The sequence below is a fragment of the Podarcis vaucheri genome (genome assembly GCF_965113315.1).
Source record: "Podarcis vaucheri genome assembly, chromosome: 8".
Taxonomy (NCBI): domain Eukaryota; kingdom Metazoa; phylum Chordata; class Lepidosauria; order Squamata; family Lacertidae; genus Podarcis; species Podarcis vaucheri.
This window is the reverse complement of record NC_138766.1, coordinates 60,713,813-60,731,843: the sequence shown is the minus strand read 5'-3', so window position 1 is coordinate 60,731,843 and position 18,031 is coordinate 60,713,813. Positions and strand designations below refer to the sequence as shown.

General features: G+C 39.7%; 1 protein-coding gene across 11 annotated transcripts in view; it reads left to right on the top strand.

The window, feature by feature from the left end:
* Positions 1-18,031, top strand: part of NCOA2 (nuclear receptor coactivator 2) — a 128,079-nt gene that overhangs the window by 99,212 nt on the left and 10,836 nt on the right. For 9 of the 11 annotated variants that reach the window (XM_082233739.1, XM_082233732.1, XM_082233735.1 and 6 more), the window contains 7 exons: positions 747-894; positions 4,635-5,898; positions 10,209-10,419; positions 12,065-12,271; positions 13,334-13,552; positions 13,963-14,092; positions 16,476-16,641. In XM_082233739.1, coding sequence (XP_082089865.1) covers positions 747-894; positions 4,635-5,898; positions 10,209-10,419; positions 12,065-12,271; positions 13,334-13,552; positions 13,963-14,092; positions 16,476-16,641 — 2,345 coding nt within the window. The remainder of the gene's footprint in view (positions 1-746; positions 895-4,634; positions 5,899-10,208; positions 10,420-12,064; positions 12,272-13,333; positions 13,553-13,962; positions 14,093-16,475; positions 16,642-18,031) is intronic. The other 2 variants (XM_082233741.1, XM_082233734.1) reach the window with 1 other exon arrangement.

The window sequence follows — 18,031 nt, the reverse complement described above, 5'->3', positions numbered from 1 at the left end:
TGATATTCCTCCCTTTACTTAAATAGGCTGTTTTCTACTGAGAGCATTTGGGGGACAGATGTAGGAGGCTGGCCCCAGGTTTTGCTTCAGGTTACCTCACTGCCACACTGCTCATTTTTCTGCCATCTCCAGCTAATTGCAGGAAGGCCTGATTAAGTTGTAGACAAACTAGTCTCCCCTTCCTTGTCATGTCATGGCTCAAGTTGGCATATGTTCAGGGAGAATTTTCCATTCCTTGGGATGCTAGTCCATATATTGTATCGTTCTAAAGTATGCTCCTGGTTAACAAATTTATCCCTGTCAGTGTACTTTGCTAGTTTGTCTAAAGCTGGAATGCTTTGTAATAATTATCTGGAGACATGTCAGGAAGCTAGCTGCGACTAGCTTTGTCCCTGGCAAGTTAATTTCAGTTGTGAGTCACTGTCTCCTCTGGTTGGAACAGGTGGAAATCATTCTTATTTTAGATTATTCTCCATGAAGAGAAAATTCGCAGGTAAGTGCACTGTTTTTGCAATGCTGGCACCGTCTCTAACTCACTCTTTCGGTTAATACTTTACTGCAGTTGCACTTTGGTCTTAATCTGCAAAACATTAGCTTTTCCTTTAACACAGCCTTGCTGATTTTGCAAAAGAAAATGCAGATTTTTTCCTAGCTTTCTAAAGAAGGCAATGAAAACCGAGTCCACATTTTCATGTGGATTATCCTGTATTTCTTACTACTTTTTTCTTGTTTCTCCTTGTTTACAGTGCTGAGGCAGGGACTAGCTTTCAGTCCTGTTTATCGATTTTCCTTGTCTGACGGCAACATAGTTGCTGCCCAAACGAAGAGCAAGCTCATCCGTTCTCAGACTACTGGTGAACCTCAGCTTGTAATATCCTTGCATATGCTTCACAGGTAATTTATACAATTTTTGCTGCCTTGAAAAATCTTCAACCTCACTTCCTAAGAGCAGCTGCAGCAAGACTACATAATTTATTATGCATTATTGCAGTAGCCTCCTTTAGCTATATTGGGTGTAGCATGACAGTAAAATAAAGTATAGTTTTGATTGTAATGGTATCTGTTTTGTAAAGAAAACATTCTAGTCCACTTGTTTGTAAATAAATACCAATTATTTAAATAGTGCTTCCAACCAACCACATGAATTTGGGACTTCAGTTGAAGATACAGATTGGTGTTTAAAAGCTGTTTTATCACTTTGAGATCCACATCTACTTTGACCACACTTAATTTTAACGTTCCACATAAGATAAAATCGTAATACTTCATGTAGTACATTTGGTATGTTGAGCCCCTCACTTTGTGTACAGGCATGGAAATCCTTGCAGGACCGGTTGCATTCTCAACTCAGGCTCATTCTGGGGTTTGAAGGGTTTCGCTATTGGGAAAATTGAACAGTTTTCTTGTATGCACTAATGATATTGTTTTGTAAGAAACTTTATAAGCACTTAAGAGAACTGTTTGGACAACACATCCTTGCATGTAAATATTCACCATTGTTCCAGTTCAACATCTCCTTCACTCTTCCAAGAGAGATCATTATGGGACAAAAAAAATGAAGAATGTAGACAAAGGGAAATGACAGTTTTTTCTCCAGAATCTGCAGTTCCTATGCATTAAATATGAAAAGTTCAGTGCTTGGTTATGAGAAGCAATTGCATATTTGTGTCAGACTCAATTATGAACTATGCATAAGTTTTAATAAAAATTATCTTTCGTTGTTGTTTATCTGTTAGCTGCTGAACATTGTACCAAAAAAAAAAGACTTTACTGACTTTGACTATACCCTCTGAACATTGCTGTTTAAACAATTCAGAACTTTTTGTTGGAATTAAGGGGACCTTTTTATATTTTGAAGGTGGCTGATGAGGCAGCAAGCTAAATAAAAACTGCTAGGCTACAGCGCACATACTTACAAGAAAGTTAAGTTTTTCTAGCTTATAATGCAATCTGAGAAACAGTAAATTAACATGAACCTTTGGGAGTTTTGTGCATTTTTAAACAAAGTTTCCCCTTTCATTTTAGTCATCTCATGCTAACAAGAATTGACTGGGCAGTTTCTCTTCCTCCTCAGCTTTTCTTTCTAGTTCTCATGCCACTAGCAGGGCAAAGTTTAAATGTTTCAGCTGTAGAACTTTCAGTGCAAACCCTGCAAAGGAATGTTTAAACCAGTGCCAAAACTCTATTAAATATAGTTAGTTCATAAAGCACTTTTCCTTCAGTGTTCTTTCAGTAATTTAGCAAACTTGTAATTTTTAAGAAACTTTTTTTTTGGGGGGGGGACATTGATAGCTCCCATTTTTAAGTCTGAAGAGAGGAACTGACTACAGATGTTATTCAGTGTAAATTTATAACAGAACAAAAACCTTATGTGCAAAAGAAAATCTGCAAAAATAACTAAACTTGGATAGTCTTCAAAGAGATTTCATGCACATATCTTCTCTCAAGAAATGTATTTTCAAACAGCAATATCTTGTTCCTGAAAAATGTGATTCTTCCCTAGATAGTGCTACTGTGTAGAATGTGGTTCACCTGTATGCTGTTGCTCTCAGCATGGGGAAGTGATGAGAGAAGCAGTGAAAGGAAGCTATTTTGCTTCCTTAGATGCTCATGTAGGGAATTCAATCCAGGAAAGAGTGGGAAGAAAACTTACCCTGAGATTTTAAGCAGTGGATCTCAATGCAAATCTTCTTTCTCCAGTTCCTATGGTAGACTCCCCTGCATGAGATTTAAGGCATCCCCAAATAGCACTTACTCAGTTTCTTATACCTGCACGCACTAAAAAGCCCAAATGGTAGAAGATATGGGGACATGTCTCTCTGTTTTTTTATAAACTGTTTAGAGATATGCTGCTGCACAGAGGAGATTTAATCTGCAGTCTCCACACAGCCGCCATCACTGCTTGTCCAGTGGTTTCCTAAAGTAGTGGGTGGAGATCTTTCCCCAAAGCTTCCCTGCTAATTGCCTTATATCTCTCTTCTCCACTGCCGGCAGCCACTAGAATAGTCTGAGTTCCCTACTTCACAGAATATTTGGATTGGAAGATTTGTGCTACCAATGTTCATGCTGCAGTGTACATTTAACAACCTTTTGTTTTTAAACAAATTGTTTTGGGCTGGTAATACAGTTTTCTCCCCCTCTTCTCACTCCAAGTCATTTATTGCATACAAATGGAATAACATGCTGTTTACCTGTGGGATTATTCTACAAGGGATAATATTTGGTTGGAGCACACGTTAGTCATCTGGAAAAACCTCCTCTTCCCCCCATCTCTGTCCTTCATGCACATTCTTTAGCTTGCATGTACCCACAAAATCTTTCTCTAACTATGCTGATCTCATTCTGAACTTGTTTGCTGTACTGTAGTTTTTTTGGCTTCCATACTTAAAGCAGTGTTGTAAATTTTTTTGGCTGTACTTTGAGATGACTTTTAAAACTTGCTTTTCACTGTAATTCTTGTTGGCAAATGAGGCAGCAGTTTCAAGGCTGTAAAAGGCCTGTTCGTTTACTTTCAGATTGTCAACAAATGCCTATCCTCTTTCTGCTTTCTTTTTTCAGAAGTGGATTTGTTTGATTCTCTCTTATATAATCAAAATAGTGAAAACTTTATTTGCTATCAGACAAACTTGTAGATATCTAATTGGAGCTTTCTCTCTTATGTGATATTAAGATATCTGTTAAGACAGAAATGAACCCAAGAGCCATGGGATCCATTTCCAGCAGTTAACTCATTTGGGTTCCTTGCCAAAATAAATAATATTTCCACAGTCAGTGGTGACTTTGAGATGATGGTTCTGTTGTTAGGTGAAGCAAGGGTTGCCTGGATAGCTCTGTGCAGTGCTTAGCCTCAATATTTCATGAGAGCAGAGCTCAGATGTTGCTTCAGCAGCAGGGCTCTTCAGATTGAGCCTTAAATAGGAGCTGCAGCTATTTCTCTGTTGCTGAGAAGAAACTTCATTTAAAGGGGCCCAGGCTGCTTTAGCAGTTGATTTCTCTGAAGAGCAGAGAAGGCTTTGGTTGCTGTAGGAGTTTTGAGGTGGAGTTCTCAAGGGACATGATGTCCTTGGCCAGAGGGATGCTGGCACCAAGGATTCTTCCTGCAGAAGCACTTACAGTTGGTTTGGTCCTCTGAAAAAGGCTCAGGTCATGACAGTTACCACTATCTCCTGTTGAGTGTTGTTGCATGGAGGAGGGGACCAGCATTCTTAACTGGAGGGGCTTATAATTCAGTCCTGTGCAGGTGTGTGGCTACTGAGTGTCTAGTTGCATCCACTATAGGTCTCCACATTACCTCAGGGCCTTAGGGTCTGGCTCCCTCATGCAGTGGATCTCAGCAATGGATACCAGCAACCTCCAGCAAATTGTCTTTGTTCATCTGTAAAATAGAAAAAGCAATGATCTTTGTCAAAAAGGTAATTGCTTCTGTTTGTTTCTTTTCTCTTTCTTTCATTATGAACAAGATAAAGAAATGTTAGTAGAGGCCCCAGGCTTAGGAATACATCAAGATAAAACAAATGCTATGTCCATCTTTGCGTTTGGGATTGTCAAATCTCTATTTTATCAGTTTTGTCTTTTATTAATCATATTTAAAATGTAAATTTTAATAATGTTTTTGTTCTTTTTTACTGTTTCAGGGAACAGAATGTTTGTGGAATGAACCAGGATTTAACTGGACAAGCAATGGGAAAGCCATTGAACCCAATTAGCTCCAGCAGTCCTGCCCATCAGGCCATGTGCAGTGGGAATCCAGGTCAGGATATGACCATCAGTAGCAATATGAATTTTGCCATAAATGGCCCGAAGGAACAAATGGGCATGCCAGCAAGCAGGTTTGGTGGTTCAGGCGGGATGAACCATGTGTCAAGTATACAAGCATCCACTCCTCAGGGTAGTAACTATGCACTAAAAATGAATAGTCCCTCTCAAAACAGCCCTGGCATGACACCAGGTCAGCCAAACTCTATGCTATCCCCACGGCACCGTATGAGTCCGGGAGTGGCAGGCAGTCCTCGGATCCCACCCAGTCAGTTTTCCCCTGCAGGAAGCTTGCATTCACCTGTTGGGGTTTGCAGCAGCACAGGAAATAGCCATAGTTATACCAACAGTTCCCTCAATGCACTTCAGGCTCTCAGCGAGGGGCATGGAGTCTCTCTGGGGTCATCCTTGGCTTCACCTGACGTAAAAATGGGTAATTTGCAAAATTCCCCTGTAAGTATGAATCCTCCTCAGCTAAGCAAAATGGGAAGCCTGGACTCTAAAGATGGCTTTGGACTTCATGGGGAGCAATCGGAAGGTACAGCTGGACAAGCCGAGAGTGTCTGCCATTCAGGAGAACTGAAAGAAAGTAATGATGGCATGCCCCAGGTTGTTGGTGAGAGGCCTGATGGACAGAACAGACTTCATGATGGCAAAAGCCAGACAAAGCTCTTACAGCTGCTGACCACCAAATCTGATCAGATGGAGCCTTCACCTTTGTCTAACGCTATGGGAGATGCTAACAAGGACTCCGCGGGAGGTTTATCTGGTTCTGGTTCAACGCATGGAACCTCGCTCAAGGAGAAGCATAAAATTTTGCACAGGCTCTTGCAGGACAGTAGTTCTCCTGTAGACTTAGCCAAGCTCACAGCAGAGGCCACAGGGAAAGAACCGAGCCAGGAGACCAGCAGCACAGCTCCTGGTTCAGAGGTGACTACAAAACAGGAACCGGTGAGTCCCAAGAAGAAAGAAAATGCACTACTTCGCTACTTGCTAGATAAAGATGATACTAAAGATATTGGTTTACCGGACATTACCCCCAAGCTGGAACGGTCGGACAGTAAGACAGACCCTTCCAGTAGCACAAAGCCAGTAACTATAAAGACAGAAAAAGAAGAGATGCGCTTTGAGCCGAATGAACAGGTAAGAGACTCTTTTTTGTTGTTGTTCATTCAGGAAATTTGTCGTGGAAATGATCCTTACTCATTTGTTTCATTCCCTTTATACAGGGTTGTGGGTTGTTTTTTGTTTTGTTTTGGCTAGGGTGGTTGATTATGTTTGTGATTGGAGGCACTTGCCTTGCTTGTATTGCCAAGACCTGGCTGGCTGAAAGGTCCAATCTAGACCTTGCCAGTTAGTAGCAGTGTGGTTCTTGGTAGAACATCAACTGGGTGTTGGGGAGGAAATGTAGGCGTGAAGAAGCAACAATTTTTAGAGAAAGCCTGCGACATTCAGTGCCTGACATCGGCTTTCTGTGAGGAGGGTGCCGAAAGGGAACTTCAGAGGTAGTGAGATGCAAAGCTAGTTCACTGAGCTGTTTGAAAAAAGCATTTCACAGAGGAAGGACGAAATGGTTCATTGTGCAAACTGCACAAAAGTGTCCTAAAATGACATAGATACTTCTGTGCCCCAAAAAAAGAAAAAAAAGAAAAAAGCACACAGCAAAAACTCACTCTAGAGTGAGAAAGTGAAAGAATCATAGCTGGTGCAGGATAAACTTACAGGAAGTATAATCTAAATATAGATCAAAGCTTAACCCATTTGTTGTAATGATAGAACAGAGAATATTATAAATTGTTCCGCTGTCCTCTTGAGTCTTCTTCTCATCCTTTTCTCCTTTCTAGAACAAAAGCGGTAATGTTTTTGCAATACCTACTGGATAGAATTGTTTATGTTTTATTTTTGAAGTGATATCTGTTTAAAATAATGGCTAATTTGTATGTATGGTTTTTATTGTAAATATGGCATGGTCATAGTAGAGTAAATCTTTTATGAGGAGGAATTTGATGGAAAAAAGAATAACATTTTTCTTTCTAGTGTAACTTTTTCTGAACAGGAAATACTTTGAAGCATGTTATAACACCAAAAATAGCATTATTCCAGGTAGCTTATTTAAATAGTCATCTTCCCAGCATACAGATTTGAGTATTTCAGAATTTTTTTCTATCAAACTCATTTCTAAACAACTCCATCCCTTTTTATGTTTCTGAGTTTTATTATAGCTAGCTACTAGATTTTGGTCAAACATACATTCTAAAAGTACTTGTTTATTATATGTACACCACCAGTTTTTATATAGGAGGTAATAATGGTCATGTTATCTAAGCATTTCTGGCCCCTATAGCTCAGACCTGTTCTGGTGTCAAATTATAAATTTGTGTCGTGTTTACACAGCAGTCCTCTAACTTTGGTAAAAATTACTGTCCCCCAACTTTGTCAATATGTATCCCTTTTCTTCCAAAGTTATTAACAGAGACTGTAGTAGATTTTCATGCTTAAATATCTTCTAAAAATAACAAAGCTTTAAATACAAATGATAGTTCCAAAGAAATCATGAGAAAAACTTTTGGATAAACATGACTCTATAAATCGAGCTTTTTCCTCCTTCCCTCACCCAAGCTATGGAAGGACAAAAGGCAGGTGGCAAGGATATTAGTTGGGGAATTCAATTTATGCTGCACGGAATAGGCAAAAGCAGCTGGAAGGAGCAGAAGGGTAGACCCAGTTTACTGGTGCTGATGTCATTTCCCACCTCAGTTTAAATATGGACGTTGAACCCTAACTCACATTCACCATTGAAAAGCACAGAACACATGAAGTCCCTGCCAAATTTGAACCACACATTCAACTATGTATAGGAATGGTCTTATATTGAAATGGTGGCTTTGGAAGCATTCACATTTTAGTTTGCTACATGGAAAGCTGCTGAGAAGCAGGTAGAGTGCTGGGGCAAATTAAGTGTTGAATGCTTCTGGCATGTTTTATAGTTTAAATTTTATTTTTTATATTAAATATGTCCCCCTACCTACAAGTCATGCGCCAGCAGATGTCTCTTAGAATGGTGACTACACTGTGCTGTCCCCCTAAATACAATTACAGAATAAGGAGATGGAGGTGGTAGTCTAGATGGTTTGTACTCACTGGAAGATCAGGCAGCTTCTCATTTATACAGGACAGTTTTAGCCCAGGGTTCAGCTCTAAATCCTACCTTGAATGTCCTGGAGCTGATGCTCAAATTATGGGAGGAAAGATTAGGGGCCTTAGTGAAATCTAATAGCCCCAGACCTTAAATTGCCTAATTTTAGCCAAATCATGCCTCCCTCAGCCTTCAATAAAAAAGTAACTGGGGGAAGGGATCCCAAAGTAACGGGGCCTGAAAATGGCTGCCCTGGATCTAATCCTTCACATAACATTTAACCAGACTGTATGTAGCATGTGGTTAATTGCCTTTGTTCCCCATCATTATCTGCTACTTGGAGTGGTAGTGGTGAAATGCTGAGAAACACATGAGTTTGCCCGTATTATTGTAGAAGTGGTAGGGGACAACACAGGACTGCTGTATTTTGGTAGCACTTCCAGACAGAGTGTTTCATCTAGTACTCCTCAATATTATTCAGAGTGGTAAAATCCCTAGCTGTCAGTGGGTTGTCTAGAATGAGCATGATTCATGTACCCAGTCCCATAAGGACAAGCCCTGTACATTTGGGAGAGCCCCCCAGAACAGTGTGCGGGAGAAGAAAGGGAAGATTGTTCTGTCTGGCAAGCCGCAATGCTTGCGCTGATGGGATGGATGTTCACTATAGCATGATGTTGAATTTCACCCAGTCATTCCAGAGTCTGAGTCACTAGGGCAAAGAGTGGTAGGTGGGATTCAGTGCCTGCAAGTGCAAAGTGATGCACATTAGTTAAGAGAAATATGCATATATTTACAGATAGACAGATAGTTGTCCAAAATAGTTCAAGTTGCTTCTGTATATGCCTGCTGTATATTGAAATACTTATTTTCAAGTAAATTCTTGCACAAACCTTTTAAAACATAGATACATGTTTTGTTAATTTTGTATACCGCCCTTCATCAGGGTCGTTCACAACATAAAATATACAAAATAAATGGTAAAATTACAAATGATAAGGAACTGAACAAGAAAAGTTCATATAAAATACATAGTACTATCAAAGTGAGCACTCATTAAATATAATTAATGATGTAATAAGTTCTGACCTCTGCAGTTATAAGTATCTTGATTGAAAAAATGAAATTTTAGCAATCTTTAACACTTTGCATTTCTTTGTCAGTTAGCTTAGAATTAATTCAACACTTGGGCTTTAACATTTTTTGTCTAACGTTCTATTATAGTAAATGAGTCTCAGTTACTAACAAAGTTAGGTGTGGCATTCATTTTTGAATGTTGTGTGTGTGTTCCATAGTTGTCATGTTTCACAGAAAGATTTATCAGTGCTGCAAAGACTGAAATTGTATTTGTGGAGGGTGGGGATACACTCTTCATTTTGCAAGGCAGTGCTCCATGTACCATTTTAAGATAAATTCCCACAACTATCCAGACGCAGTATGGAAGATTATAGAATAATCTGGAGTAGTTAACATGTTGCCAGTTTGTTGGATTGTTGCCTGTTCATTCTGTAGAGAGGATTTTATGGCTGTTCCATGTACAAAAATATTTGCATTCATTATAAGCTTTTTTGAGTTGTTTGTTCACCTGGTCAGCATTAATTTTTTTAAGAATTTTTGAGTCAATTAAACTTTCCTCACCCCATAAGATTTTTTGCATCCTGCGGCATGTACGTTGGTAAATTTCCCTGATTCTCAAACCAGTAATTTCCTGTAAATTGGGAAATTTTACATTCCGTCAAACTAAGATTCCGGCTGTGTAGGCGATTTCTCACTACATGGAGATAACCCGTGTATGTTTTTAAACTATGCTGTACTTTTCTGCCACCAATGAAAAGCCTATGCAAGATGTAAAGCATTTTTAGCCATGTGGAAGTAACTGTTCTATAGAACGGTTTTTAGCCCTGTCATAAACGAGCAGAATTACAATAGTGGCAGAATGCTGATTTTTGCTGAACAAAGATTCTTTGTTTTGTTCATGGAAAGCTACAGCCCTTGGAGATATCTCTTTGCCAATTCATGGTTGGGCTCTGGGGAAAGAATATTAGCAATTTGCTTTAAGGAGAGAACTTTAATTGGTCTGCTTTGTGCTAACAGAAAGCACAGTGGTGGGGAAGCTTGAGGCCTTTGGGTGCAGACACACAGTCAGCCTTTTCTATATGTCAGACTAGACCACACTAGACTTTGCTTTGTAGGAGTAAATATCAGACAACCCAATTGATAGAAGATACAAACGCTTGTATTCTTATCTTGTACTTTGACTGCCAGAGAGCTTGCCCAAACTATGAAAAATGAATGTTTTCTTGTTTCTGTTTCATCAAAGCCTGCCAGCGAGCTAGATAATTTGGAGGAGATTCTAGATGATCTGCAGAATAGCCAGTTGTCGCAGCTTTTCCCAGATACCCGACCAGGTACTTCAGCAGGATCAGTTGACAAACAAGCCATCATCAATGACCTCATGCAGATCACAGGTGAAAACAGCCCCGGCACACCTGTTGGAGCCCAGAAACCCCAAATGCGGATCTCTCAAAGCAGTGAGTCTGAGTTGTTGCTGGACTGAAATTGTTGTGATTAGAAAAATGTAGGCTTTGCAACAGTGCCTCTGGGTCTTTCAGATTGTCTGCGCCTTTAAAAAAAACCCTGCAGTAATCAAACAGCACCACCTGCTGTTCTAATCCATAGGATCAACATTTTGAAATAGATGTAGCATCTCCTGAAACCATGATATTGCACTGCTTAGGAAGTCTAAGTCACTGTCGATTTAAAATATGTACTTCTTGCTGAGAATTTTTTTACTTTATTTCTATCATTAATGCATGAATTGCCACACATTATTGACATGAAATATTACACCATGTAAAGGAGTTGATGTTTTACAGTAAAATAGACATACTTCACAAAACCATGAGGTCACTAGGGAAGTGCATTCCTGTGATCATGGTTTTCACAGAGAGCACTTGATCGTGGAACGTAAAAGCTTTTCATAGTCCTTCCTGTGAGCAAAGTATGATGGGATACGTATAGGAGATACTCCCCACCCCCAGACTTGAAATGAAGCCTCTCAAAATCTGTATGACCTATCACCTAAGTCACATGTGGGGAACCACTGGTCCTCCAGATGTTTCTGAATACAGCTCCCATCAGCCCTACATGCATGACCTATGGGCAGGGGTGATGGGAGCTGTAGTTCAGCAAGAACTAGAAGTCCAAAGGTCTCCCAAACCGACTTAAATGAATGAAGAAGTCAGCACCAGACAGTTTGGGCTTCTTCTTGCTTCACTTAACAGGCAAGTGTTGCTGTGAGAACCTTTCCTCAGAAGTTTTTCATAATGTGAGCTATTAGGACTTTTAACTGCCCGCCCAGCTTTCCAAATCACTGACTGTTCTCAGGTTTCAACATAATGTGTGTGTTTTTCTGTTTCTGAACCACACAACCCCATCTGCATCTCCAGGTTTACTCACGGAGGATTCCCCCCCCCATACACCTGCTACAACAGATCTGTGCATAGAAACCTACATCTGCCTGTAAATCACTGTTCCTAGTTGAATCCAAGCAAGTGAATGTGCTTTCAGCTATAGAAAATAGGGAATGGGAGGACATGTGCTTTAAATGAATTTAATTGAATTACTTTTTTTAAAAAAAGCATTAGTTTTAAATGAAGTGAGTAAATTACAAGGTTAATATCCTGTTAGGCAAAGTTTTGTGCGTGAAAACCAATTTCTAAAAATAAGCAGGTCCCAAAAAGTTGCAGGGAAATCTTTCTTAAAATACTTTGTTTAAATATTTACCTTTCAGCTAGCCACAGATGCTTCCAATATATAGGTGTTGATCTATTTCAGTAAAATAGTGTGTTGAGCGGAAGTATTCTTCATTTATTTTTTAAATTGAATATTGCCCTGTGTAAATATCCACATATGCAAAAAGAGTAATATGTTTTTTGAAAGTGTGTGTGTGGGGGGGGGTGGAATATATATTTCTATCCATGACATTCTTGTGTTAGTCTCTCAGAAATAAGACAAAATATTATGAGCCATTCACTCTTCTACATTGGTGTGTGTTTCTGCAAGTTGCTTTTTGAAATATTGTATATACTGTTTCAAAACATCTCAATTTAAAAATAAATAAATAAATAAAATAAATTACACTTCCAGTCTCTCAACTATTTTTCATCTATTTAGCTTTTACCAATGCAAGGCAAGCTCAGCTGGGAAGGATGTTACCAAACCAGAATTTACAACTTGACATCGCATTGCAAAACCCACCAGGTGCTGGAGCTTTCCCACCCATAAGAAACAACAGTCCATATTCAGTCATACCTCAGCCCGGAATGATGGGCAGTCAAGGAATGATGGGAAATCAAGGAAATCTTGGGAATAGTAGCCCAGGTAACTTAAATACTCTCTTTTTGTGTGATGTTTCACATGGACTGGAATCTGCAGGAGTGACTAATGGGGAGCGGCTTCACTGGACTCCCAGCAATGGCGTTATTGTCACTTACCGGAGAGGGGAGGTTGGAGTTATGCGACTGCACCACAGCAGGAGCACTGGATTGCCACAGGACTCGCCTCCCCACCCCCTCTCCCTCCCAGTAAGCAGCAGCGATACTACTGCTGGGAGGCCAGAAGCTTGCCATGCCCCTTCTCACCAGTCCATCTTGAGAACTTTATCATTGGCTTGATTAGAGCAAAAGGTTTCTACTTCTTGTGGGAAGCAAGATCATCCAAACGTATAAAATCATTCCTTGGATGGATAGAGCTCTACAGAAAAGAGCAGGAAGAGTGATTGCACCTGGCTCTGATACCGCTCACCCCATCAGTAAATGAAATTTGGGACTGCTGCAGTTGGGGATTGAGAACCCAGTCCTGTGCATATTTGTTTGGAAGTATGTCTTACTGAGTTCAGAAGGATTTGTTCCATGTAAATTGTACATAGGATTGCTTTCTTAAAATGCAATCCTGTTTACTTGGAAACAAGTTCCATTACCTTCTATGAGATTAGTCCAGTATTTTTCTCCAAAAGATGTGAAAGTTCTTTATGTCTCATAGATTTATTTTTATTATAGAGATCTCTGAAACATAATGTCTGCCATTAGATTTATGATTAAAGAACTATAGATTATTGGGAATAGTTTTGAAAGAGCATATTCTTTTGCCATCATAAACGGTTCATGCAAATTACAGTTGTGTCAATACAAGGATCTGTTACATGGAATCAGATAATGGGTGTGTCTACTCTTATCAGACTTCGCTCAGGTCAAAAATTTAACCTACAGAGTCGCCATAATCAAAAGACTGTGTTGGAGAGGAGGAGGTTTGGAGGAAGGCATTGCATTTGAAATGCTATCTGATTTAGTATGCTAATTTCTAAAATAGTTTCCAAAGAACAATCAAAACTTAGTTTAGTACATCTCTCAATACTTGATTTAACCTTTTCTGTGTTTATTTTAGTAGGGATGATGGGTAGTAATGCTCCTCGGCCTACCATGCCATCCGGAGATTGGGGAACCCAAGGTGCTGCTGTGAGGGTGACCTGTGCTCCAACAACGAGTGCCATGAACAGGCCAATCCAAGGAGGCATGATACGTAACCCAACATCCAGCCTGCCTATGAGACCTAACAGTCAACCTGGTCCAAGGCAGATGCTTCAATCTCAAGTCATGAATATGGGTAAGCTGGAGCATGGTCGTAGTCTCTTCTGCTTTTAATAGGTTTTGCACGATGACATCGTTAAGGACCACAGTAGCTAAGTGTAATTAGATGCTATTTAGGAATTGGGAACTTGAGAATACCTTGTGCTATGATTTTTTAAATACTTCTGTAAACACAGTGGAACAGATTTATATTTCCTTTAGGAGTTGTAGAGTTGTTTGTTATCTGAACTGCAATGTTGGGCTCCATCAAGTCCTGCCACAAGCACAGTGTCCACAGGCAAAAAGAGATCCCTCAAGGGTATAAAGCATAAATAGTGTTGTAAGAAAAAGATGGTATGCGCAGTGAACTTTACAATGTTATTGTTCTTAAAAGAGTTATTACCAGTTCCATTGAGATGTGATAGATCATTGATTTCCTTTCTTCAGGGGCTTCTGAACTAGAGATGAATATGGGAGGACCCCAGTATACCCAGCAGCAGGCTCCTCCAAATCAGACTGCCCCATGGCCAGACAGCATCTTGCCCATAGATCAGACATCTTTTGGCAATCAGAACCGGTAAGTCTTTTATTTAATGGTTGTCTTTGGTACATCTTTCAATTTATATACTGTATCCAGGTGGAAAGTTTACAGTTTCACATTTGCAAGCACATATTGAATACATTTGTTTATTGTGTCTTGGCCATCCTTGACTAGCCTTACTTCACCGAATCAGAATAGTGAAAGTGGATGGATGTAGGCACTGTCAGTTAGGTAGACATGTTTAGAGGAGGAAAGTGGTATACTGTACCCTACCTTGCTCCTTTTGGGATTAGCTGTATGAATTTTCCCCTTGATACAAGTTCAGCTTAACTAGGAATTCCAGGTGGTGTTAAAAAGTTGAACTCTACCTGAAGCTGTAGTGGTGTTTTGTTTTGTTTTTAATTTAGCCAGTGCTTTTCCCACCTGGGGGTACTCAATGGTATGCAGTACCTTCACCTCCCCCCAAATGTTAAAAGTGTGGTACTTACTGTATGTAACAACTTCATGGTGAGTAAAAAGAAAAAAGAGCAGTTTATTTATCTGTAGCAAACGTATAATAAACATAAGATTAATATATATTAATAACTGTTCAGAACTTAAAATTCTTACATTACCAGTTTAAAAGTAAAATGGAATTTTGATAATGAAATCAATATAAAATGGAACTTGAGTAAGGCAATATGTAACTAAAATTTTAATAGAATGGAATAAGTAATGGGAGTCCGATTAATTCAAGACATAAGATGTACCTTAAAATAACTTTTGTATAGCAAGAAAATAATACAAATAATCTGTAGTTTTAGTTGCAGTTGTGTGTATGCTCCTTAAAGAAGATTTTCTGAAGGGGACCATACAAGCCTCCTATCAAATTTAGTATCAAAACAATACCAAATTTTAATAATAAAATTCATCCATATAAACAACACAAAAATAGCACCAGACTAATGAAAAAATTAAGTGAAAGCCTTGGTGAACAGTGGACACTTAACTCGAGATTGAAAGTCAAGACTCTGAGAACCCAAGTCCCTTCTGAATAGCTGCGGAGGGAGAGTGCAGTTTGCAACAGAAAAGTGGCAGGTGGGAGAAGGAATCTTCACTTTCCCTGTTCTTGCCACTTTTATCTTCCCTTCCTTCCTGCAGACCCGTTCGCTGCGTCATTGGAAGAAAAGCAGCCGAAGAGGGTTGCAAGGGAAAAACAGCAAGCAGGGGGAAATCTGTTTTTCTCTCTTGCCTTCCTTCTCTGCTCCAGATTGTGTTCTCATTCATTTTGCTTTGTGGCTGCTTGGTCTGTTGCTGAATGTGTGGTCCTGTTCCATAACATAAAAGGCCACAACTGATACAGTTCTGCTTCGTGCCTTCAAAAGTGAATGGAAAATAGGCATTTCACAATTACAGGGACACTCTATACCAATGAGCTTTTTTTTTGCTTCATTTTAGCCATTTCATCATTATATAATACTAACTGAATTTTGCATCACATGTGTGATGCATTTAGTGCTGCTTGTTTCCTTTAATTTTGTTATTCTAATTAATTTTTTACAAAACCTAAATAATTATTCTGTTCATGCGATTACCGCATTGGCATTTATTATTTACCACTCTATTTTCACACGGGTGGTTTGATTTCATCACCTTTGAGGACAAAGCACGTTAAATTTCACTGTCTTTTGTGGATATGTTATTGGGAACAAGCAGTGATCTGCATATGGTACAGAATAAGGAAAGAAACCATCAGCTTCTGTGTTGTCTGATTTAAATGATCTGATTAGGGTTATCATTAGTCATATACGGTAGCTTTTTACAAAATTAAGCTGTCAGAATAGAATAGATGGTCATGCATAAGAACAGAATGTATTGGTGTAAATCAGTACCGTGGCTTAGGCATTGCCGTTTCCCTGATTGATTGAGTTTGGCAAGTAGGGCAATCATGTGCTAAAGGCTGGAAAGGAGAAATGGCTTCTTCGCCATAGCTTTGGAATAAATCTCTAAAATCCTAGGTTTATGACTGAGGGAAACTTGGAAATACATGGTTTTGTTTGGTTCTTAAGGTTGGTCTTTGATCAGGCTAAAAGTGATTACTACAGAAAATGGCATCCTGTTTCTAAGCAAGCTTTAGAACAGGGGTAGGGCCCCTGTGACCTGGCAGATGGCATTAGATTCCTGCTCCCATTAGCCCCAGCCAACATGGTCAATTGCCCAGGATTATGGGAATTATAATCCAGCAACATTTGGGGATTCTTGGGTTCCCCAAAGCTGCTTTTGAGCCTAAAATTTAGAAAGACTATGTTGTGTACAATTAGCATTGCAGAGCTGACACACATAAAAATGTGTGTATTAAATTCCCTAAACTAATTTGGGCCTTCTGGGTGGTGAGAGTTCTTGCTTGAGTTGCTTTCAAGTTGCTTGTTTCTTTTTTCAGGCAACCATTTGGGAACTCTCCGGATGACTTGCTGTGTCAGCACCCTGCATCAGAGTCTCCAAACGATGAAGGGACCCTCCTTGACCAGCTTTACTTGGCACTAAGAAATTTTGACGGTCTGGAAGAAATTGACAGAGCTCTTGGGATCCCAGAACTAGTTAGCCAGGTATAGTGCTGCTATTAAGCATTTCTGAAAATATATGTAGCTAAGGTATTTCAGTAGTGAGATTTCTTTTTTCAAATGGATTTCAAATGTTGACTAGATGTAATAATTATAAATATCCCTCCACATATTAACACTATGGAAATTACAGTATTTCATTGATAATGCAGTGTTTCCCATTAATTTAATTTGAGAAGCTTCTGCATGTAATCTCACTCCCACTCCCATCCCTAGGCAAACTGCCTCAGAGATGGAGGAGTTCGTTTAGGTCTTAATTATAGCCTGGCAGCTAGTCCTACCCAATATGTATGGGAACAGCATGCCTTTTGCTACACAATGGAGGGAGCAGGAAGGAAGTTTGGACTCAAGAGCCTGCAAGCAAATACCACTTGAAGCAGTGGTAGAGAGTTAACCTGCGTCACTTACCTCCTGCTTTGTCAGGCTAAAGATAGGACTTCCTGGGGTGTGTTGCAGTATAATACTGTCCCCAGGATCCCAAGTGACATTGGTAAAAGATGGCCCAGGAGTTCTTACCTTGAAATATAACCTGAGGTGTGTCAGCAGTGGTACAAGGTATTCCAGACCGTATTACTTTTGGAAGTCTCTTGTAAAGCAGCTGGTAAGCTGCCTGTTTGCCAAGCTGAAGCCTTGTCCATTCACGGGAGCAGCCTCTAATCTACCACCCTCTTCAGTGTCATTCCAATGACAGAAACATCATATATTAGAGTATGGATGAGGAGGTAAGGACTCCTGGGCCATCTTTTACCAATGTTACTTGGGATCCTGGGAGCAATATTATACTGCACCACACCCCAGGATGCCTCAGGTTATATTTCAACAGCTCCTACAAGTTCTTTTGTCACGTCCATCAGCAGAGATGTTCTGGAGTATTATGGTTATGATGCTTTCTTCTTAAAAACCCTCCAAATGCATTTTAGGGGATCTGACCTCCCAAAGATTTTATTTTAATTTAAAAGCACCTGTGAGGTGAGAGGAACTCTTAAGTAACTTTCTTTTTAACCATTTCTTCTGTAAGATTTTCCTTCTAAATCTAAATCCTTCCCCTCCAAAGCTGATTCTAGCCCTGCTGAGAACCACAGAAGACCTTATTTTCTTGTTTTACCTCCAGCAAAAGAAACTACTGATTCATTTAAACAGGGGGAATGGTTCTGGAGTGTGTGTGGAGAGGAGGGTGAGTTAAGCCCTCCTCTCTCAGAGTACCATCACTCTGCTTGCTGGAATTCTTCACCAGCTTCTGATCAGAGTTGGAGCACTCCACAACTTCCTTAAAATAGAAAAATGAAAATGTTTGTAGGGCTGATCAGGTATTTCTTGTAGCAGTTCAACCCTGGTTCACCACTGCAATCTGAGGCAAGATTTAAAAAAAAAATTA